Source organism: Cuculus canorus, chromosome 2 (genome assembly GCF_017976375.1).
Source record: "Cuculus canorus isolate bCucCan1 chromosome 2, bCucCan1.pri, whole genome shotgun sequence".
Lineage (NCBI taxonomy): Eukaryota > Metazoa > Chordata > Aves > Cuculiformes > Cuculidae > Cuculus > Cuculus canorus.
This window is the reverse complement of record NC_071402.1, coordinates 104,238,055-104,259,074: the sequence shown is the minus strand read 5'-3', so window position 1 is coordinate 104,259,074 and position 21,020 is coordinate 104,238,055. Positions and strand designations below refer to the sequence as shown.

The 21,020-nt window shown below is 38.5% G+C and overlaps 1 protein-coding gene across 3 annotated transcripts in view; it reads right to left on the bottom strand.

Moving 5' to 3' along the window:
• The window catches only part of TPK1 (thiamin pyrophosphokinase 1), a 303,110-nt gene that overhangs the window by 119,161 nt on the left and 162,929 nt on the right, over positions 1-21,020 (bottom strand). For 2 of the 3 annotated variants that reach the window (XM_054059842.1, XM_054059843.1), the window contains exon 5: positions 6,402-6,497. The exons of the other annotated variant lie outside the window; for it this stretch is intronic. In XM_054059842.1, the coding sequence (XP_053915817.1) occupies positions 6,402-6,497 (96 nt within the window). The remainder of the gene's footprint in view (positions 1-6,401; positions 6,498-21,020) is intronic. 3 annotated transcript variants of the gene reach the window in all.

Below are 21,020 nucleotides of genomic sequence, written 5' to 3'. Positions count from 1 at the left end.
CCTTGTTCTTCCCCTCCTCAAAGCTGGATATGGGGTTTATCTTTTCAAACAAACAAACAAAAATCAATGCATTCTTCAGAAATCCCACTCTGCTTCTGCCTTTTTTCTTTACATTATCTTCATAGATCAAATACAACCCTGAGGAGTATACAAGGATTACGTAAGAAAATTTCTTAGTATATGATGTACTGTGTTCTTGCATGACATCCATTTTGCATGAAATTATTCTAACACAAAGATATTGTGTTTTGATGCCCACATCTATAGTGGAACAGGTACACAGTCTGCTTTCGTTGCATGAGATTTGAGTGTTTCTTTTTGGAAACTGGCAAGCTCTGATGTTCTGTATTACAAGAAATATACTTTACCATACCTTTATAATGGAAAGCCTCAAAATTATTTGACAATAGGAAAGATGAGTTAGATACTGCATTCCTGGAAGGTGGATTTAGACCTTAAGAGTCAAACCAGTCAGCACTCAAGGATATGTCTGCACACCCTACAAGAGGGATTTACTCGTCTTGAAAGGCATTATGAAATTCTACATTTTAGAAGTACGAATTAACAGGAAACATTTTAGATCCATTTGTTTCTTTCTGATAGGAAAGTTTTATGAAGAGGATTACTATTAATAACTCATGAAAATCTTTTGATACAGCACTTGACAGTATAGAAATCTTTTCATTACATGTATTTAACTTTCCCAAAAATATATCGCATTTGCATTTTCTATTCTCTTCCTTTGAGGCATTAAGAAGAAGAAATCAACAGTGCCACCAAAACTGAATAGGTGCATTTTTAGCCCTGCCTTCTATTTGGAATTTGGAGATAGAGCCACAAACTTCAAGGCTCTTCTGAAAGCTTCACACTCCAGCTCCATGCTGGAGTGTCTTCCAGACTGCCTCTCCCCCTGGTATTTAGATACTTATCTGTTCCCAAATCTAGTAATGGCCTGTCCTCATTCCTAGGCTTTCCTTTAAAAGCTATTCCCACTACTGCTCTGGGTTCCCAAAAGTTTTCAGAAACGAAAAAACGTAGTGATCCAGCATGAAATGACTATTAATGTGAGCAGCAAAATTATGACTGAGTTGGGAACTGAATCTGATATATTTACTGTTACAAAAATGTCACGTCATCAGGAATAACCTCAAATAACAGACAGACAAAACCAAAGCTAAGCCAAACAGAGCCTGGTACTTGCAATAATTATGCTCTTTCTACATGGGACTGTTCTTTATGTAAAAAAATATTCTCTTTTAATGTATTTTCTGAGTTTCATTTTAGAATATTGTCTGCTCAGGGTCTTTTTCATCATGTAAAGACAAACTAGAGTGCTTAATAAGCTATTTGAACACTGCATAGCTGAAGGTGGCACATGAACATCACTTCATTGCCTTCTCTTCCACACTTCATAAACACAGGAATTCACTAACGTGTTCAGTTCAGTCTCCCTCAACAAAAAAGAAACTGGACTAATTCAATGCTTTTTTCTTTCAAAGAGAAAAATACTTGCATTCACTTAAAAATAGTAATATCCCAGATTGCTGATAGATTGAACCTTTAAAGTGTAATTTTAAAATGGAAATTTTAGTATAGTATCCCTTTACTGCGAAGGGTTTTTAGGATGCGTTGGTTTGGATTTTTTCACTTTTTCATATTGACACTGATGCTTTTATCAATTTAAACACACTAACATTCAAGCACTAAAAGGCATGTAGAGTTCAATAAAATTCATTTTTTTTACCCTCAGCTCATATAACCAAATGAGCTGCTTTAACTTTTTTTAAGCAGAAAAGATAATAAAGTTAAATGAAAAGTTCTACAGCTTAGTTTTAAGATTAAATGGTATTTCAGATGAAACAGTTAAAGAAAGCAGAGTTTGTAGCTTTAGGATAAAGATAATGGCTTAAATATATCTTTACATTATGGGGATTCTTCTTGGAGCTGCATATCGATATACACACTTCCACTTCTCACTGGCGTGAGCTGCTATTAGTTCCCTATGAGTCAGACCAGGGACATTGTTATGAAAAGAGCACCTAATGAAGACTGGAGACTGGAGGATCATCCCCAACTGCACCACTGGTATGCTGGCAGACTGTGGACAAGTTGTTTCTGTACTTCTGCTTTACGATCTGCAAGCTGAAGATAACAACACTCCCTTTTAATGCAAGATCTGTTGATATCTAAATAAGAGATATTGTAAGCATGCCTACCACCAGTACAGATGGTTTCTTGAAATAGCTTGTGCTACATGAGAGAAAATTAAGAACAGAAAGTAGTACCAGGGAGAAATTACTATAAATAAGTGTACATGAATGTCTGGTAGTGAAGTAAGGAAAGTACTCACATAACTACAGAATGTATAAAATAGTGATTAAAGCACTATAAAGAGAGTGTTATTAAGATATTGAAAAATCATCATATAGGACTAGGAATGTATACTGCCAGAAAATTAGTACTTTTACCTACATACGTGCACACGCATGTGTGCGCATACATACTCACAGTCATGCAGAAAGAGAAAGAGATATCTATCAGCCTTTAAGCTTGAAAGAAACTGCAGGAGTCAGATTCTGTTGGTGATGCTTCACTGCTTCACCCATCCAATACAATGCAATTCACAAATGAATTAGGGCCGTTGAGAGGAAAAATTAAGACTGATTCTAGCTTGCACATATAAAAGGTACTGCTTGTTCTAGCTTTAACTGCAGTATGTAATTATAAATACATATAGTTAGGTGACTTCGATATCACAAAAAGATCCCAATGGTGCTTTCTGCATGGCTTGGCTAAGCAACAAGTTTATGCAATACAAACTGAAATCAATGACCCTGAGGATTCACAAACTATTCTAAAATTTTTTATTTGAGACATAAGGAAAAAAACACGAATTTGGCTACTTATTCTAGAAGACAGAATTGTTGTTTACACCAAACAAGGAGTTCAAAAACTAAGAAGGTTTTTTCCTTCTCCCAGATTTGTGTCCAGTTTATTCCCACCTGCAATTGCATCTTTCCTTGTGGTAAAGGCAAAATCTAAGCTCCTTTGCAACATTCTCTCCAGTGGGGTCACTAAGTGTCTACCTCACCTTCATTTTCACTCAGGCAACCTCTTAGAAAGCTTTTTGACATTATTATCTTTAAGTACTCTATTCCTCTGTTTGAAAGTTATTTGTTCAAAAGCTATTTGGTGAGCAAGAAGGAGGAGAAGGGAGGTGCAGAGGCATCAAAAGTAAATTACGCAAACTTAATTCCTTTGGAAGAAAATACTGTCCCTATATACTCACTTAGGCTCAAAAACCTCCTTTGCATAGAACTTCTGTAGAGGTCACTGACAGATCAGAGTAGAAACTTTATCTGTTCAGCATAGCATATAAATGACAATTTATTCTCTAACCAGCAGAGGAAGATCTTTCAAATACCTCAGGTCCTCACAGCTGAATTTCATCCAGACGAAATATGTCACAGGGCTGTGCATCCATGGTATATATTGAATGTAATGAATTTCCTAGCTTAGCAGATTGCTACTCAGAAAGAGCAGCAAACACAGCATGACTGTGCTATCCATTTTTTTTAAGATACTAAAGAGATATTTTCCTTGTTTAGTAACTTTAACTATAAATCACAGGGAAACAGATTTCTAGTGTCTCTTTGGCATATTCCTCTTCGACAAGTGCTCTGGATAAGCCAGCCAGAGTGTATAAAAATCAAACCTGGAGACATGTATTTTTTTTCCTGGAAACAGGAAATTTCCTAGTTAATACTCTCAGATAAGAGAAAATCTCTTTTGATACTTTTTTCCAGAAGGAATATAAAACCGCACATTATGACACGCGAGTTTGTACTTCAGGTCAAAAATGCAAATGCAGATCAAGAACCCCTTCTCTATCCACTTCTAGTTTTCAGACCTTGTCCCTTCCTTTCTTGTCAGTTGTATGTCCTTCCCAGGTGACCACAGAATTCAATGGCAGCTTTCTTCTCTGAAGAAATCTGCGTTCTCCTCAATGATTTTAGATCTATGTCTTGAACAGTCTGTTTTCTTGCACTTGACATTTATGCTAGAATACTACCCTAAATTAAGCGCAAATTTAGGTATTCAAAGTGGCAAGAGTTTCAGAGGAGCCAAGTGGTTACATCCACAAACTGAGGTCAGTAAATGTTTTAAGTGCTCAGAATCTCTGTTACTGGGGAACCAGGCATTAAGCTAAGCACTGCATTATCAGGATATCCAGAAGAATCACTAAGCCTCCTACCAACAAATTACACCTGCTGCTTCCAAGCAAAGGGAAAAATGGAACCCAAAATAATAATTTATACTGTTGTGGTATAATTCTGGGTTCTATTTGTGTAAGTTTCATATATTATTTGCCTAAGTTGAATGAATGACTTCTTAAAATTTCTTATACCAAACAATGCTGAAGATCAAAAATAAAAATGCATGCTTTAGCTAGTGTACACAAGTCAGCTGATAGCATCTTGTTATGTTTTATGGAACAGACATTCCAAGCAAGAAGCAGCTATGATTTAATGAACATGGTATGTAGTTTTAGAAAATATACATATGTTACTTATTGTACCTCTGAAAAACTCAGATTGTATTTAAAGAACATTTTACATTTAACAGCATGAAAATATAACTGAAATTCTAGGTTTAGGGCCTTGGCATAAGCTCTAAAAAATTACTGCAATTACACTCTGTCTTGCACTTTACAAAATATCGTCAAGGATCACAATGCAGTTTCCTTTAACCAACTTAACAGAGCTTTACCTAGGAGAGTGGTCAAAGACTTCTAAGTTTTACAAACAGGCTACTTATTGTTGAAACACATCTGTAGCTGTCATGTCCCCATTGTTCTTATTTTAACCACACGTTGATTAACCATTATAAAACTACTGGTGATAATTTAAAGAAAATCCCTCTATAGCAATAGCTGGGATTTGATAATGAACTGAATCTAGGAAACACTAAAGTTCTCCTTCATTCTGAAGGTAATTCTGTTAAGACAGAAGCATCTTACTTGCCAAAGTCAAAACAAATCCTAGGCATAGGTGGCTTATCTGTTCCGCCAGCACTCATTATCATTTGTGTCCTAGATGGCAAGACAATCCTCTATGCTCTTGTGATGATAAATTACAGGCGAAAAAAAACCCAAGCTATCATACAAAGAGATTCCTGGCTCACAGCCAGATAGATAACGAAGTGTATGGAGAAACCCTCCCATCTCTGTCTGTACTGATGGTGAAAAAACTGATGAATAACAGTGTGTATTGAAGGTGGCAAGAGGAGATGCACTTGCAGATGGGCATTGTGCAACAGCACTCTGAAATATCCCATGGACATATATTTCCTTTAGAAGAGCAAGACATTCAAAATAGCTTAAGAAAAATTGGTTAATTATTTATCAGCCTGGAGTGAGGAAAGAGGGAAGAGGGAGTGATATTGGCATTTCTATTTCTTGCTGCTTTGTTGGAGTACAGTGATCTCAGGAAGTTAGGTAACTTTCTGACCCTGCTACAATGAAAATGGGAAAAGAGGAGGCTTGTACATCTTCCATCTTGTGCTGTTGTTCTCATTTTCTTACATGACTCTTGCCCTCTCTGTTGGTAAAAGGAGGCCACAGGTGCTTCCTCTCAGTTCCGTTCACCCACAGGTAAAGAGCAGAAGAGAGAGCTCAGCCCTTATGAATTACTGTTCCACAGGGAGAAAAGGGCAGCTATCTCAAAAGCACATCTGCCATTGACTCATCTTGTTGGAAATTCCCAGGGAATTTTAACATTGCATTTCAGAGATGAAACAAGTGGGCCTTTGAAACCAAGCTGTGGACGAGGAGGGGGAACATTGCCTCCTTTGCTTTTCCAGTGAAATGAGCAGCTGACAACTCCATATGGCTCCTTTTAAGTTTAGCACACTTTTTGCTCTGCAAAGGTTCCTTTAGATTCCCAAAGAACCTTTTGCAGAAGGAGGTATTGCTCACCATATGTAATTTTGGCAGGATAAGTATCTCCCTCACATCTCACCTTTGGAACAGGAGAGAAAGATAGTGAGCATCAAGGCTCAGTGCGCCAAGACTTAAAAGATATATATACATGCTGAAGTGGGACTCTTGCTTTGAACACCAGCCACAACAGCTCTTCTGCACTTTGGGTAGTTCATTAACAGAAATCAATACAAGCAGCCTTTTAAGTAAGCCAACGCTTGTTCATTGACACAAGGTGTAATTCCTTTTATCAGAAGCATCAATGCTTACAACGTATGCAGTAAATTACGGCAAACCCACAGAATGGCAAGGCTAATGAAAATATTGTTTCATTTCAGTGCAAACTTAAAACATAAACCTAAATTCATTGAGAGGAAGAGTAATTACTAAGAACTAGAGACAAAAGATGTGTTGTGTTTACCTGGAGTCCCTTCTTCTGTATCTTTTTTTGGAGTATCTGAAGGCACTTGGTGAAATCTGTGAGATCCTGATCCATGGTCTCAATTAACTCACACCCCTAGTGCAGAAGCAGCAAAATGGAGAGAAAAAATAATGTCAGTTATCTTTCAATTTCTAGAACTAATGTTATCTTTAGTGAAATTAACTGCAGTCAACAATTCTCATGTCTTTGCATGGAGACTCAGAAGTAAAGGACTATAACCCATACAGAGCCCAAAGACCAGAGCTCCCAGCTGAATAAATTATGAAACTGCAGTTTGATAGGCACAGGAGTAGATGTTAAAAGCCCATTGAATACATTTGTGACTTTGGATAAGCATTTTCTACAATACTCTGCTGGATGGACAAGTACTGGTGTACTGAGCCCTGGGTGATCAGTAACGTTCCAGAATCAGGTTCCAGGAAAATAACCATCCTCTCTGGTGCTACAGTTAATACTTTTCTGTTATGTATATTCAAACGTATACAAATGTAAGCATACAAGCATTCAAACTTAGTGGAAACAGTGCAGTTTGTACCAGTTAAATTGCAGTGATACAACAATTGCCTTGCACTTGGGGTAACTTGGAGGAAAGGACCTTAAAGTGGAGAAGAGTAGGAGAACTGATTTCTTAACTGAGACCTAAAGCAAGTCCTAAGTCTCTGACAAAAAGCTGAGTGAAGAAAAGTGAAGTATACCTACCACATAAAGTCACTATTCAAAGAGGTTTCAAGGATACAAAATACCTATACAGCATCGTAAATTAATATTAGAACCATACATGCTGGATTTAGAGGTTCCCTTTCCTACCACTTCAAGGTCTCCTTAAAAGCCTCCTACCTTTGTCTTTATCTGACAGATTTTATGTTTGTGCTATACATGATAACAACTGATAAGAGAAAAGCATTCAGACTACAGAATCTTTGTATGTGTGCCTGTGTGTATAAAGTACATTACTTTGTTACGTTAGGAAAAACAAAACAAAACAATCAATCAAAAAAGTATTAAAGTTGCCTCTAACTTAGTGGCAAAAATAAAGGTACAGGGGACAAAATATCCCAGATCAGTGCACAGTTAGAGGATTGCATGCAACAAAATAATAAGCCCCCAATAGGAAGACATTCACTCTGACTGAAATGCTTCCCCACACAGCCAGAATGCATATAAAACCAAATAGAACTCTAATGCAGTAGGGGGTTTGGATGAAGTGGAAGAGATAAGGCAGGAAGTAACAGCATGCTTTTTATTATATCCCTTCTCCTCTCTCATCAAAAACTTCTTAAAGGAATTCTGGTTAAGAGCAGCAGCCCTTCTGATACCTGATACTGCTCTAAATAACTTTTCAAGTAGTAATAACAGCCCATAGATGTGAGACATCATATAGCCGTACCAGCACGTGTAATCAAAGATCTCCCCTGCAGAAGCGATGCTGCTGCCACCACAAAGAAGCCAGGGAAAATACAGCTGGAGCCTGAACTCAGTGCTAAGCTTCAAACAATTTGAATATCTTCACTCTTCAGGAAAGGCTGAAACTTAAAATTGGCAGAGGGAGAAGTGACACAAACCATCTGAAGTCTGTAATGAACATGTGAGTTGTGCGGTGCCAGCAGAGACACCAAGGGAGCTCAGGAAAGGCATAGGGATATTCAGGCCCATCCAGAAAACTCACAGTTAGACCTGAAAACTACTGAAGGGAACGTGTTAATCAAAGCCCCTCTAAATGAAAAGATGTCTCATTCACTAAGAACAGGGTGCTCTCAGACAGTCTTGTTATCAGTACTGATGGTGGCAAGAGAGACCAAGCTGCAAGAGACTGTGAAGAGACAGAATCTCTGCAGTCTTTCACAATCAGCCTTTGAACAGCGTGAGAATGTGACAGATGAAAACTATATCATGGCTGGGACAGTTACTGCAGAGCATAGGAGAAGAGAGAGAACCTGAGTTACCAGCTCTTAAATTAGCAGTGGAGAAGGAAGGTCTTCTATCTTTAGCTAGGACCATTCCTTGGCCCCACAATACTGGCAGAAGTAAGTGGCTTACAGGTACCAATTTATAAATAAAAGATTTAACCCCCACTGCCCTCAGGACTTTGAAATATTCCTTCCTGCAGTCATTGACAAGCCTGATCTCCTCCTTGGACAGTCAGGTTTTGGCAGCTGCAGGCAGGCAGGCTGTAAACCTGCTTTCCACCCAGGGAAGACCAAACTGTCTAACATTTTTTCTGAGAGATGATCTGCAACAGCTAAAATTATTTTATTATTTTATGCTTTCTACTATAAAAAAACTTTCCACTTGAGTATAGTACTTGCCTAGCTTCTCAGGATGTTATTCAATAAGAAAAATATTTCAGAGCAACTACAAGGTGCTACCAAGGCAAGATAATGTCAGCATGGTGGCTGGAGAGCACCAAAGCTCTGATCCGCCACACATAGCCATCCTGTTCAGCCTGGCTACTGTCTCTTGCACATATTCACAGTGGGAGGTCCCAAAGATGCATCACAGAAATGCGAACTAAATGTGTAAACAGGATGTCAAATGCACAATTCATTAAAGGCAGGCTAATATACCTATGATACCAGGCCGGTACTCTGGCAGCAGTAACTAAAAACAAAATCTTGGCTTAACAGTAGTATCCTGAAACTGTTTACTCACTGTCTGCACCTTTGACACTTTATACAAGTACTGCTATAGATCATAGTGAAAAATACTGACAAAGTCCCACCATTAAAGATACCACTTCCTACAAATTAAACCATGATTTCTCATTCTCTTTCCACATCAAGGAAATAATCAGTTCTGGAATTGGCAGAGATTTTAGATTTGCTCCTGTTGCCACAAAGGCAAAAAAGACTGGTGTCGTCAGAGGTCAGATAGTCCTGGGGAACAGGACATTCAGCAGCATTGCCATTGTCCTGCATTCTCTTTACGGCCTCACTGAAATGAATGTCTGTGCAGTTCATATTCACTGATGGTAAGAGTTTTAGATAAATCTATTGCTTCTGACATATCAAATTCAATATTTGATACCACAGAACTGGATGACAGTTCAAATGCAGTTCTTGTCAACCTTCACTGTATTATTCCCGAATGACAAAAATCTTCAAGACAGAGCTTCACGATGCAGCTAAGATTTAATGAAAGGACTGATGCTTGTAGTTTTATAGATACCTGCTCAACTTAATAACATTAACCTTTGTTAAGAAAGTTAAAAAAGCAAAACAAATTTAACAGTAGGAAAGGTTAGAAAAATCAATACCACACAGCAGGAAAGACTAGATTGCATCTGATGACGAAATAACTTCATTGAATAATACGATGAGGCACACAGAATTCCGTTTTGCCTGTTCTGTCTTATTATAGCAGTTACAAGAGGCAAATTGCTAAAGACAGAGTGTGCCAGACATATAATAGGATTATTGAACCCTATATTTTAGACAGATACTGAAATCAGACAGACACTGAAATGTCAATCTGAACATCTCTGCACTTCTCTCAGTTTTAGTAACATTACGCATCACAGCATGTTGTATGACTGAAAAAAAGCAGTGTGTAGATGTCCATTTCCCTGCGCCCCTATTAATCTCTTATTAAAAGAAAGTAATGTTTGTTCCTTCTTTAATCTTTCTGAGTGTAAGAATATAATTAGGGCAGAATACATAAAATATCCTAATTCGTACTCTATCTCCGAGACTCTGCTAAATGACAAGCCATTTGAGTCTATCTTTTGAAGCTTGCATCTGGCTGTGCTCACTCAGTGCAGTAGTGACATCCGGTTCAGTCTTCTAACAATCCTTATTGCCCTGAGGGCCAATTTTAAGGCATCAATCTCAATCTCAACACAGAGGCCCTTACACTTAGTATTAATAACAGACAGAGGAAAACCATATATCCTCAAGTAAAAAAACAAAAGAAGAGAAACAGCTTATAGAGCCTTTCAAAACCACAGGACAGACAAATAAAGTTTAAGGAAGCTATATAAATTAAATTATATCTCTAAACAATCTCCTTCCCCTAGACCTCGTCTGCCCTCTCACCTGCCGAAACAGTACAGCACTGTATAAGAGCTATATCACAGGACTATTTCCATTGGAAAAGATTTTTCAAAGTCATCTGCTCAAGGGTAGGTTAGATTAGCTCAAATTGCTCAAGGTCTTTTCCATTATAGGTTGAGCATCTCCCAGGATGGAGATTCCACAACGTCTCTGGGCAACCTCTTCCAGTGCTTGAGTACTTGCAGTGTTAAACCGGGATCTCCTATGTTGCAAATTGTGACTGTTGCTTCTTTTCCTATCCCTGTTTACCTTAAAGAAGACTCTAGTTCTGTCTCCTCTACACACTCTCATTAGGAAGTTGAAGACAGCAATATGATCTCTTGTTCACCTTGTCTTCTGGAGGCTGAACAAACCCATTTGCCCCAGCCTTTTCTTATGCATCATGTGCTCCAGACTTCCTTAACATACATTTCCCTTACTTGTACTCTACGGGTATGTGGTATTTCCACCTCAAAGATCCTGACAGGCTCAATTAGCAGCAATGTGGTAAAGGGTTCCTAGTTCTCTCTTCTTCTTAATATAAATTTCTGGGCCCTGGGGATTTTGGTCATTTTGCCCTTCTGGTAGCCTCTTCCACTTTTGCTCACTTGGAGAATAACCTCAAATCTCTACACTCTTCGCACAGTAGCTGCAGTCACCTGAATGTTTTAAACCCTCAAATATTTTCATACCCAAACATGCAGACAAGTGTTTCAACTCTCACTTGAACCCAATGCAGCTGATACTGAAAAACAACTGTAGGAAAAGGCATACACAGATCCAAATGAAGTGCTGCTCTAGACCAAGCACTGATGTTCAGAGAAGTTCCGACTGCAAGTCTTAGATAAGGCCTATCCACAAGGATAAATATGTGGATGTATCATCACACAAGTTTTACGGATGACAGACATTATGTTCCACTATCTTGTCTATAGTAGGAGGGTGGTCTTGTGAGAACAGAGCATTCAATCAGTATCAGAAAGAAAAAAACTGGTCTGGGAAACGTATCTTGCAGAGATGGCAGTCATCCAGACATTACTCATCCTTATTGTTGGTTCAGGGTTTCACAGCTAACTGAAAACAACTCTCCCAGAACGGAAACCAAGTCTTGCATTGGATAAAGATGGAGTAGACTGTAATGTCACATGGGGTTTCTGAAAACATTTAAAGAGAGAGGATTGGAGAATGACAGACAGAACAAGAACACCTAGCTTGAGCTACTGATAGGCATTAACGCCACATAGATTTTCTACAGGCCGTAAGATACTGTGGTCTGATGTAGTAAGATGGCACCAAACCACAGAGCTGGTTTATTTCTATGAATTACAAATCAGAAAGAAATTAGTGAATTGAATCCTTTTGCATTTTGGGACAAGGATGAAAGAATGAAAGGCAAAGAAGTTAAGTGCACTGATTTCTTTTGGGAGTTTCAAGTACTGTTGAACAACAAGTATTGAACAGCTGCTTTTTTATCAGCTTAATTGTGTGAACTGTGCTTTCATTTTTGCAGTAGACAACAAAAATCTGTGTAATTGGTTAAAATTATTTTCGATATTTCAATAGGAAAAAATAATTAAGTGAAATACATTTTCTTTCAGTGTTTGGACTCAAATTTGGCTTACTGTCTGGCATCAGTGCAAAGCTAATACTGTACAGATTGCTTGGCCCTCAGTTCTAGGCTGGATGATGTTTTGACTCATCCAATTGCACATTAAGTGGCACTGCCATTCAGAGTAACTCAAAGAATTTATTAATCATGTTGAATCATATGCACTGGAAGCAGGATAACAAAAAAGGAATGTTCAGTTTTGACCACTAATTCTAACTTTATATAGCACCACTTGATTAACTAAACAAGTACTATCCCGCGGCCTGAAACAAAACTAGTGAATACATGTAAACATATGCACAACTCTGCAAGACAAAAGCTAAGTGAAATGGACAAATTTGACAAGTGTTTAAAAAAAAAAAAAGAGAAGAGCTCTGTAGTTGAAACTTTGACTGCCACAGCTGCAGCCTCTCCTCCCTTCCCCTATTTCTATTTTGATATGGTCTTTTTCAGAGTAAATCAAATGTTTCCTGTTTTTGTTTTTAATGAGGCAGCATGTGGCTTCTGGTGGAGGATAGCTTTTTTATACCATACATTTGATGTTGACGTAGCAGCAATGAAAGGGTACTGCATTAATTAGGTTGCCTCCTTTCAAAAGAAAAGTCTATTGTTAATGAGATCATGGCAATTACTTAAAATGAACAAAATAGGAGTCTCTTTAGTTGGTATTTGACCAATATCAAAGACAGCCAACATGCCTTCTTTGCCACCTATCATAAAATGAAAAGCAGAAAACCAAAGTTTCTAAATCTTAGAAACCAAATCCAAGCAAAAAACCCCTCACAAATGTAAAAAACCAAACAAAATCCAAACAGCACAGCTAACATTCCGTTTGCTGGCTAAATTCCTAGTATTTATCTCTACTGAAGCAAATCCTTCTGGTTTATTAAGTTTGGTGAATGAAAGCAAACATTAAATACTCACCCATAGGTTAGAAAGTGCAATAAAATATGTCATTGCAACAGCTTTATCAGAAAACCTCTAACGTCTTTCAAAACATTTAAATCACCAAGCGAAAAGTTAAGATTCTTGACTGAGAAAACTGAGGTAGAAAGATCTGTCAGGAGCTGCAGTGTCATATATACAGGCTGTATCTCTCTGTACCCATTTCTGGCATTTAAACAGTAGACCTGTATTTCTACAACCCAGACATGTTATTTCTCCAGTCTGATGATTAAATGTGAGCACAGTGCAGCAGTGACAGTCACCTGCTATTTTTGGATCTTCTCTAAAATTTCCCTTATGTGCCCTTCCTTGGCTGCAAAACAAAGCTTCAGAGAGAGGAGATTTGATTGATGGCCAGGCTCCCTCCATATAACCAGTACTGTGAAAAGCTTTTGCCTACCAAGATGATTAGGTCCTTTGGATCTTAATCTATTGATAAGAATTATTATGGTATCTTGCTTTTCTTAGAGATTCACCTGGAAACAGCAATTGTTGCTCTATTTGTGTGCACATATGTATGAAGATATTGGGTAAGAGAAATTATCACACCAGATGAGAGACACTCTAAAGAACTAAAGTTAATCAGCAGACACTATATTTGAATCGACTTCAGTTTCCAGACATTGACAATTCTCAAGAATCATCTGAAGGTAAGAAAACAACGCAAAACCAGCAGTGTTTGTACTGGCATGCTTTCAAGGATCTGGGCTGCCAATTTTTAGCCACCCTAGACACTGTCTTAATATGATCCTTTACCAGCAACATGGGGACCAAAGAGCACTGTGACTGTGAAAAAGGGATAGAAGACAGCAAAACAGATGTTTACCTGGACGGCATTTCTAATCATTAAGCTTATTTAAATATATATTTGACCAGTATAGCTAGTCTGTCTCTCTCTCTTGCATTCAGGCAGGCTTTATGAGAGAGAATTCTTGTTCCCCAGCTAGTATCTACCAGTAAGTTCTTAGTTTCAGAGATACATAATTGATCTGAAAAGAATTGGGACTGTAAGAGCCGAGCTGCATCTCGGGTATCGATCACTGGACAGAATTAATTGAGACCAGGCCCCAGATTTGTGCTATGCTCAAAAAAACACCCTGTACTTTCTTGCAGAACTCTGTCTATATGTACAAGATGAGTACAAAGATTTTGATTACTCAAAGACAGCAAATTGAAAAGAGAAATATCCTTCTATTGTAGATAAAACAGCAAAACTTGTGCAATCAACACAATTTAGTAGCTCATTTTTCTTTCTGGTAATGGAGTATTAATGAAAAAAAGCAAGATTAGTCCCAAGTCTCATCCTTCAGGAAAGCCACTGATTAGTTCCCACTGCTTGTTAGTTTTCTTATGAATAGCCATCTGCCTTTGATCTGTGTATTAAACTCTAACTTGGCTAGGTATTCTTTGGTTTTTATCTTTTTTTCCTTGTTATTGTCCTATCTGACAGTTTCTAAAACGTCTCAGACTTGGCCGAAGATCTGCATGTCACAAGTAACAGCAGAAACCTTCTGCAGAGGGAGTTCATTCATATTCTGGAATACCCCATCATTTCAGGCTCATTTGACATAGATCAAAAGGAGAATGCTAGACTATATGTATTCTTAGCCCAATTCAGCTCAGCTTCTTTGTTCAACATTTTAAACAGTATGGCTGGCCCTCTTCCTCCTCCCTCAGTTTCTCAACTCTCTTTCCAGTCATATTTCTCCTTCTCCATGAAGGGAATTGGCAATTTAAATTTATGGATCCAAGGATCATTTGGGAGAGGCATATTATATAAGATTTCCAATATGCGCTGAGAAAGGCAGCAGGTTTACATCACCAAAGCTGGGTATCTCCCAGCACCCCTACACCAGGTTGAATTCCTGCTTATCTATTTATAGGATATAGAAATAGTAATGCAGAGTGCACTTAACACTTTATTAGGCATAACAATACATGTCAACTCGATGTTAACTACAGACAGAAAATTAACACCTAAAAGACATGTTGCTTTTGGGAAATAACTGGAGGAAAATTCCTATTCCATGCCGCAACGGATTCCCACGTCAGAACCACCAATGTGTAAAGGGTTCCAAAGTCAAAGGGCACATTGGTATTTATTTAGCTATTAGTGTTGTGTATCAAATGGAACTTTATGGGTCCAAGAATTATAATGAGCGAGTAGATTTAGCAAATGCCTAATCTTCATGTAGACCAGTGGAAACAAGTTTTCCGAATCCAAAAATAAAATAAAATAAAATTGTTCTGCATTTCAACAACGATATTGCAATGGTAACAGCAATTAAAATAAACAAATAAACAATTAGTTAAAAAAATATAATAATAACCACTACCACCACCTCATTTTACAATCTTTTTCCACCAAAGATCATCAATCCACCTGGGAGCAATACAAGTAACTGACATGCTGACATTTTGACAGACATAAGGGAAAGCTCAGAAAAATTAAACCGCTGCCCAGCAGAGCAGTTCTTACTTCATGACTAGCAAGTGTTCCACTGAATATGAACACATTGCCAAGTGAAATTCGGGATATTTACTTTATTTCCACATAACTGAGGTAGATTCTTGTATAATAAAAGGTCACACATCATATCTACGCAGTTGCTGCATTTTTCACTTGTGTAGGGCTTCAACTATTCTGAATTGAAATGATAGGTTGCTAAACAAATGTCCAGTCTTCAGGTCTGAGAGTGCTTCATTACTTGGTAAAGTGGAAAGCAGTTTTATCTTCCAGGTATACTTCAAGCCCTGCTTTTTAGTGGGCAGAGGTTTCAGGTTTAGAAACAGAGAACACCTGGCAATTGGGCCATACGTACTTCTTCCCATCTAACTTTTCCACATGATATATAAACAACTACTCAAGGGATTGTTTAATTAGATATCAGAACATCCCAAGATTTGAACAGCTGACAAACATTACATCAAACAAAATAAATAACGTGTAGCAAACTAACAGCATTGACTCTGCAAGCCACATAGAGCTTTGCAATACGAGAGTTTGCACTGGTACACCACAGGTGTCTCCTACAAGGATATTCCTTTGCTTTACATAGTGACAGTGATTTCTGAAGTCTACCAGTGCCGCTTCTACCTCTCCTCAATCACAGCAATACTCACTAGCAAAGGTAATCTAATGCAATGTAGTAGATATAGACAGTATAAGAGGCACTAAGCAGTCATCTTGTTCTACAGGGTCTGTTCAGAACTCCCTCCACTAAGCATCCTGTGAGCTATGATCAGTCCACTGGATAGGTTATATTTCAAGGGATATATGGTCATCTCTGGAAAGCAAGGGTCCTAATCTGGTTTCTATTAATGCTGTAATGTGTATGCCTTAAGTGAATTACCCTGAATACCTATGTGAAAGCTGAGATCCCATGAACCTCTCAAGAGGTTCAACAAAGCCAAGTATAAGGTCCTGCACCTGGGTCCTGTACCAGTTTCAGTACATGATGGGGGATGATGTGGTTGAGAGCAGCCCTGCAGAGAAGAAACTTGGGGGTGCTGGTCAATGAGAAGCTCGACATGAGCCGGCAGTGTGCGCTTGCAGCCCAGAAGGCCAACCGTGTCCTGGGCTGCATCAAAAGAAGCGTGGCCAGCAGGTCGAGGGAGGTGATTCTGCCCTTCTATTCCTCTCTTGTGAGACCTCATCTGGAATACTGTGTCCAGTTCTTGAATCCCCAACGTAAGAAGGATATGGAGCTGTTGGAATGGGTCCAGAAGAGGGCTACAATGATGATCGGAGGGCTGGAGCACCTTCCATACCAGGACAGCCTGAGAGAGTTGGGGTTGTTCAGCCTGAAGAAGAGAAGGCTCAGAGGAGATCTTACAGCGACCTCCCAGTTCCTGAAAGGGGCCTACAGGAAAGCTGGGGAGGGGGCTATTCATAAAGGCTTGGGTGATGGAACGAGAGGGAACAGGTATAAACTGGAGAGGGGCAGATTTAGACTGGACATTAGGAAGAATTTCTTCACTATGAGAGTGGTGAGACACTGGAACAGGTTGCCCAGGGAGGCTGTGGATGCTCCATGCCTGGAGGTGTTCAAGGTCAGGTTGGATGGGGCCTTGGGCAGCCTGGTTTAGTGCGATGTCCCGGCAGGGGAGTTGGAATTAGATGATCTTTAAGGTCCCTTCCAACCCTAACTGTTCTATGATTTTATGATCTTCCTTAAAGTGACCAAGAGCAGAATTTGGCCTCATGCATCTGTTATTGACAAAGGGCAATGGAACAGTCAGGGCACATTCGTAATTCAAAATGCAAGCCACAGTCATTTGTGTAAAAAGCTGTAAGTGGTTTGCAGAAACTGAATGCAACAAAAAAAAAGCAGACTTACATATTGTACTAAAATATGGATGCAAGTGTGAATAGAAGCTGGGTGCACACATGAGGGCAGACTGGCCTAAGAGACTATCTGGAACACACAAGGATGCCAGAGAAGCCATTTCCTTGACTGCTGCCTAGACAAAGCATGAGGCAGAGGAGCATCCTGCTGTGCTTTGAGCTTCCCATCAGTTATACAGGCTAACATGATTGCTGTGTGAACCTGACCTAACATCCATTAATACCAATACTCAGGACAGTAAGGCACAGTATATAATAAAATTTCCATAACGCACTATTCTAACACATAATCACATCTGGTAGCTTCTCGTTTTCTGCTCTCCTTTGTTCTATGTACCCTCTATTTTAAACTACCGCTGTTAGAAAGAAAATAAAAAAAGATATCAAGACTTGCTTGTGCATTTTGATCAGAAACGTAAAAAAGCTTACAGCTTGAAAAAGCTGTGAGAAGAGACATCAGAAGCTCAGCAGGGCTATATGAGCACTTTTTGAAGGGGAAATTTTAAATTTTTTTTTAGCTCATGCAAGTCTTGCACACATATTGATTATTTTTGACAGTACCTTGCCTGAGCTGTGAGTCTGAAGCAGATCCACATGGAGACAGCAAGACATGCAGATATATACTCCCCCAAATTCTGAAGTTTTCAGAATATTTGGGTCTTTACTAGCTGGGGTTTGCAAACAATGGTTATGTTTTGACCATAGTCAATACTGTGTTTGCAAACTGGAGTGAACCAAACCAAGTTTTAGTAGGCAAAAAAGCTCAGCCTAGGCTCTTCTTGAAAGCTTCTTCTTCTCTGGTGGGTTTTGCAGTCTAAACAGATCTGTGGCAAATACTGCCACTGTTCATGGAAAGCCAACTAAATAATTCATAGCTAAGTAGGTTTTCCCAATGACCTAGTTCACAGCTAGGCAGGCTACGTCTGCGCTGAGCAGGTACAGTGTAGCCCTATGAGCAAATGCCAGACCTTACTCTACCACTCAAAAGCCTCTGCTCATAAAATAGTTTCAAGCAATGATGAACATCAGTGACTGCTCTTTAAGCCATTCCGTTGAAGATTCACCACACATTTCTGAACATTTGAGGACACTTGCAAAGAAAATGCTGTCTAAACATTTTCCAGGGCTGGATTCGCTGTGAGAAGGCAATGAATACACTAACTGGATGATAAAGCATGGATACACTAACTGGATGATAAAACATGGAGATTAAACTAACCTTCTCAGTCATACTGCCCATCTTTCTAAAGAGAAAGTTTTCTCCGGTAGACTCCCAAGGATTGTGTTTGGTTTAATTAAAACATTTTTCAAGCCTCAGGGGTTTTGCTTCTTTCCAGCAGAAAACTGTACCACATCATAACAGATTCTACTAGGTGTTTCTCCTGGTATTTACCGAAGTCTCTTTTACACAGCCATATGCCCCCTTGCATGTAGGCATTACATAGATACATATTCCCAGTCCATGTGATGCCCAGTAACACTCATTTTCTTTCCTAGTCTTTCTTTAAGCTTATGTTTCAAGATCCCTAGCATTCAGAGAGAGAAAAAATAAAAGTAAAGCCTGTAGATAAGCAATAGCTGTGGTATATACAAAGAAGCCTTTTTCTACTAACAGAAACAAGAGAGCTGCTCTCCTTTTTTTCAGGAACTCATTGTGCTTTTCATTCCACGATGAAATGGCAGTCCTGGGCCTGAAGTGGGCCACAAAAATTATGCGTTGAGAGGCTTTGCTTTTCAAGCTGCAGATCATATTGTAAAAGTCAAGAGATTCCAGTACATTCACACACTTAACTGTTTTCCCTTAGAAGAGTGAAAAGCCCCCTTACACCTTTCATTCCATATCTGCCACTAGTTGTCCACCCATAGCATCTGAAGACAACACCCTACTTTTACTATGCACTGCAAATTAGTCATCTCTTTACCCATCTTCAGTTTTATAATCTCTATTAGAAGGAAACTGTCTTGTGATCAAGGCACTGAGACAACATTCATCAACTAAGGGTTCAGCCACTGATGCTACCATATGGGAACCTCACATGATCTGGACAAGCAGTCAGTGCACAGCCCTACAGTAATGTTTGGGCACTAAATGGCTTCTAGCTTCTGTGGGTGTTAGGCTTTAATTTTAGCCTTTCTCTATTTCAGTCCTGAAAGTGTGCAATAAGTAAATACGTTTAGCATGCACCCTGAAAATAAGTGAATAAGCATCAAGAGGTAGTCTATATGGCGACAATATATCATGATACAGCCGTGTAAGTCAGCCATAATCCTAATAAGATAAACAACTGCTTAAGGCAAACACCTACCTCTCCCTGACAGTTTTTGAAGACACAGACATGCATGAATATCTGTGATTTCCCTATTTTAAAATTCTTTAAATACTTAATTCCTTCACCTTGACTTTTACAAAAAAAAGAAGGTAGCATAAAAAAGGTAGCAATCGTCATCTATTCTACATCCCCATTTAGCCATCATAGAAGCTTTTGCATCCTTTGGAAATGAAAAAAACCCTAAGCACTCTAGGATAACATGCTGCATCAAGTAAAAATAAAAATAGCACAACAGAGGAAGTATACAGCTTGCTTATTTTATCATTTGAATGACTCATGTTGGAGACCCACAGTGGAAATGGTTTTACAGCAGATTTAAAGCAAAAGCTGTTTTTCCAATCAAATTACATGAAAAGAAGATAGCTGCTTAATACTGTCTTCATGTAAACTTGAAGAACCACTGTTACACTTCTAGATATTTTACGTGAAGTCACTACTTTTATTCCCGAGGTACTTTAATGCTTTCCAACTTTTTTGTGCATGTAATGCAAATGATATTCAACACTGCAGCTTTTTTAATGTGACAGTCAAAGACAAAAATTGCTATCTGACTGCAGTTTAGTGGAATGTAAAACACACTGGTTTTGATAGGTTCACTCAAAAAAATCCTAGAACTATGGTGATCAATTAATACAAACGATTATTAAGCAAGTAAAGGATTTGGAAGTAGAAGAGAAAGTATGGAAGTAGAAGCGAACCACCACAAACTTAGGTAAGAATATATCATTAAAGAGAAACTTTCTCTTAGGTAAGTTTTGTGAAAGACCATAACACAACCTCTTCTGACAACAGAAGCATTTTCCTTCATTCCTACCAAGCTCAGCCAAAATTTTGCTAATATTTTAAACTTCAAACAGTGTTATAGCACCAGACATTTTAATTAACTACTTACTGGTTTAAAATAATTTGACAGAAGGTGAAAAGAGCTCATTTTAAAAGGAGCTAAGCTTATCATGTGCAAGAAGAAATCAGTCCCTCATTCAAGAATAATTAGTAGGTCACTGTAAATAACATCTGCATTGTTACTGTAAATAATTTTGGTGACAGAAGGTACTGCCATGCAGTCTGATCAACATTACCAATGAAGTACAGCCAATTATTTTGATATGTTTATATGACAGATTGCAGTTATTATTCAACATTAGGATGTTTGATGTAGTTGCACAGGGCTGCCATCTCCAAACTTTTTGCACTGTACTCTCAAAAAAGCATCTCTGCAAAAATTAAATTGAGGTGAGAAACGGGGGGGAGGGTTTTCTTTTACTTACACCATGTGTATTCAAATTCAAGTTACATCTTCTCTTAACTTTCAGCAATGTGCAACTTATCTTGACATCA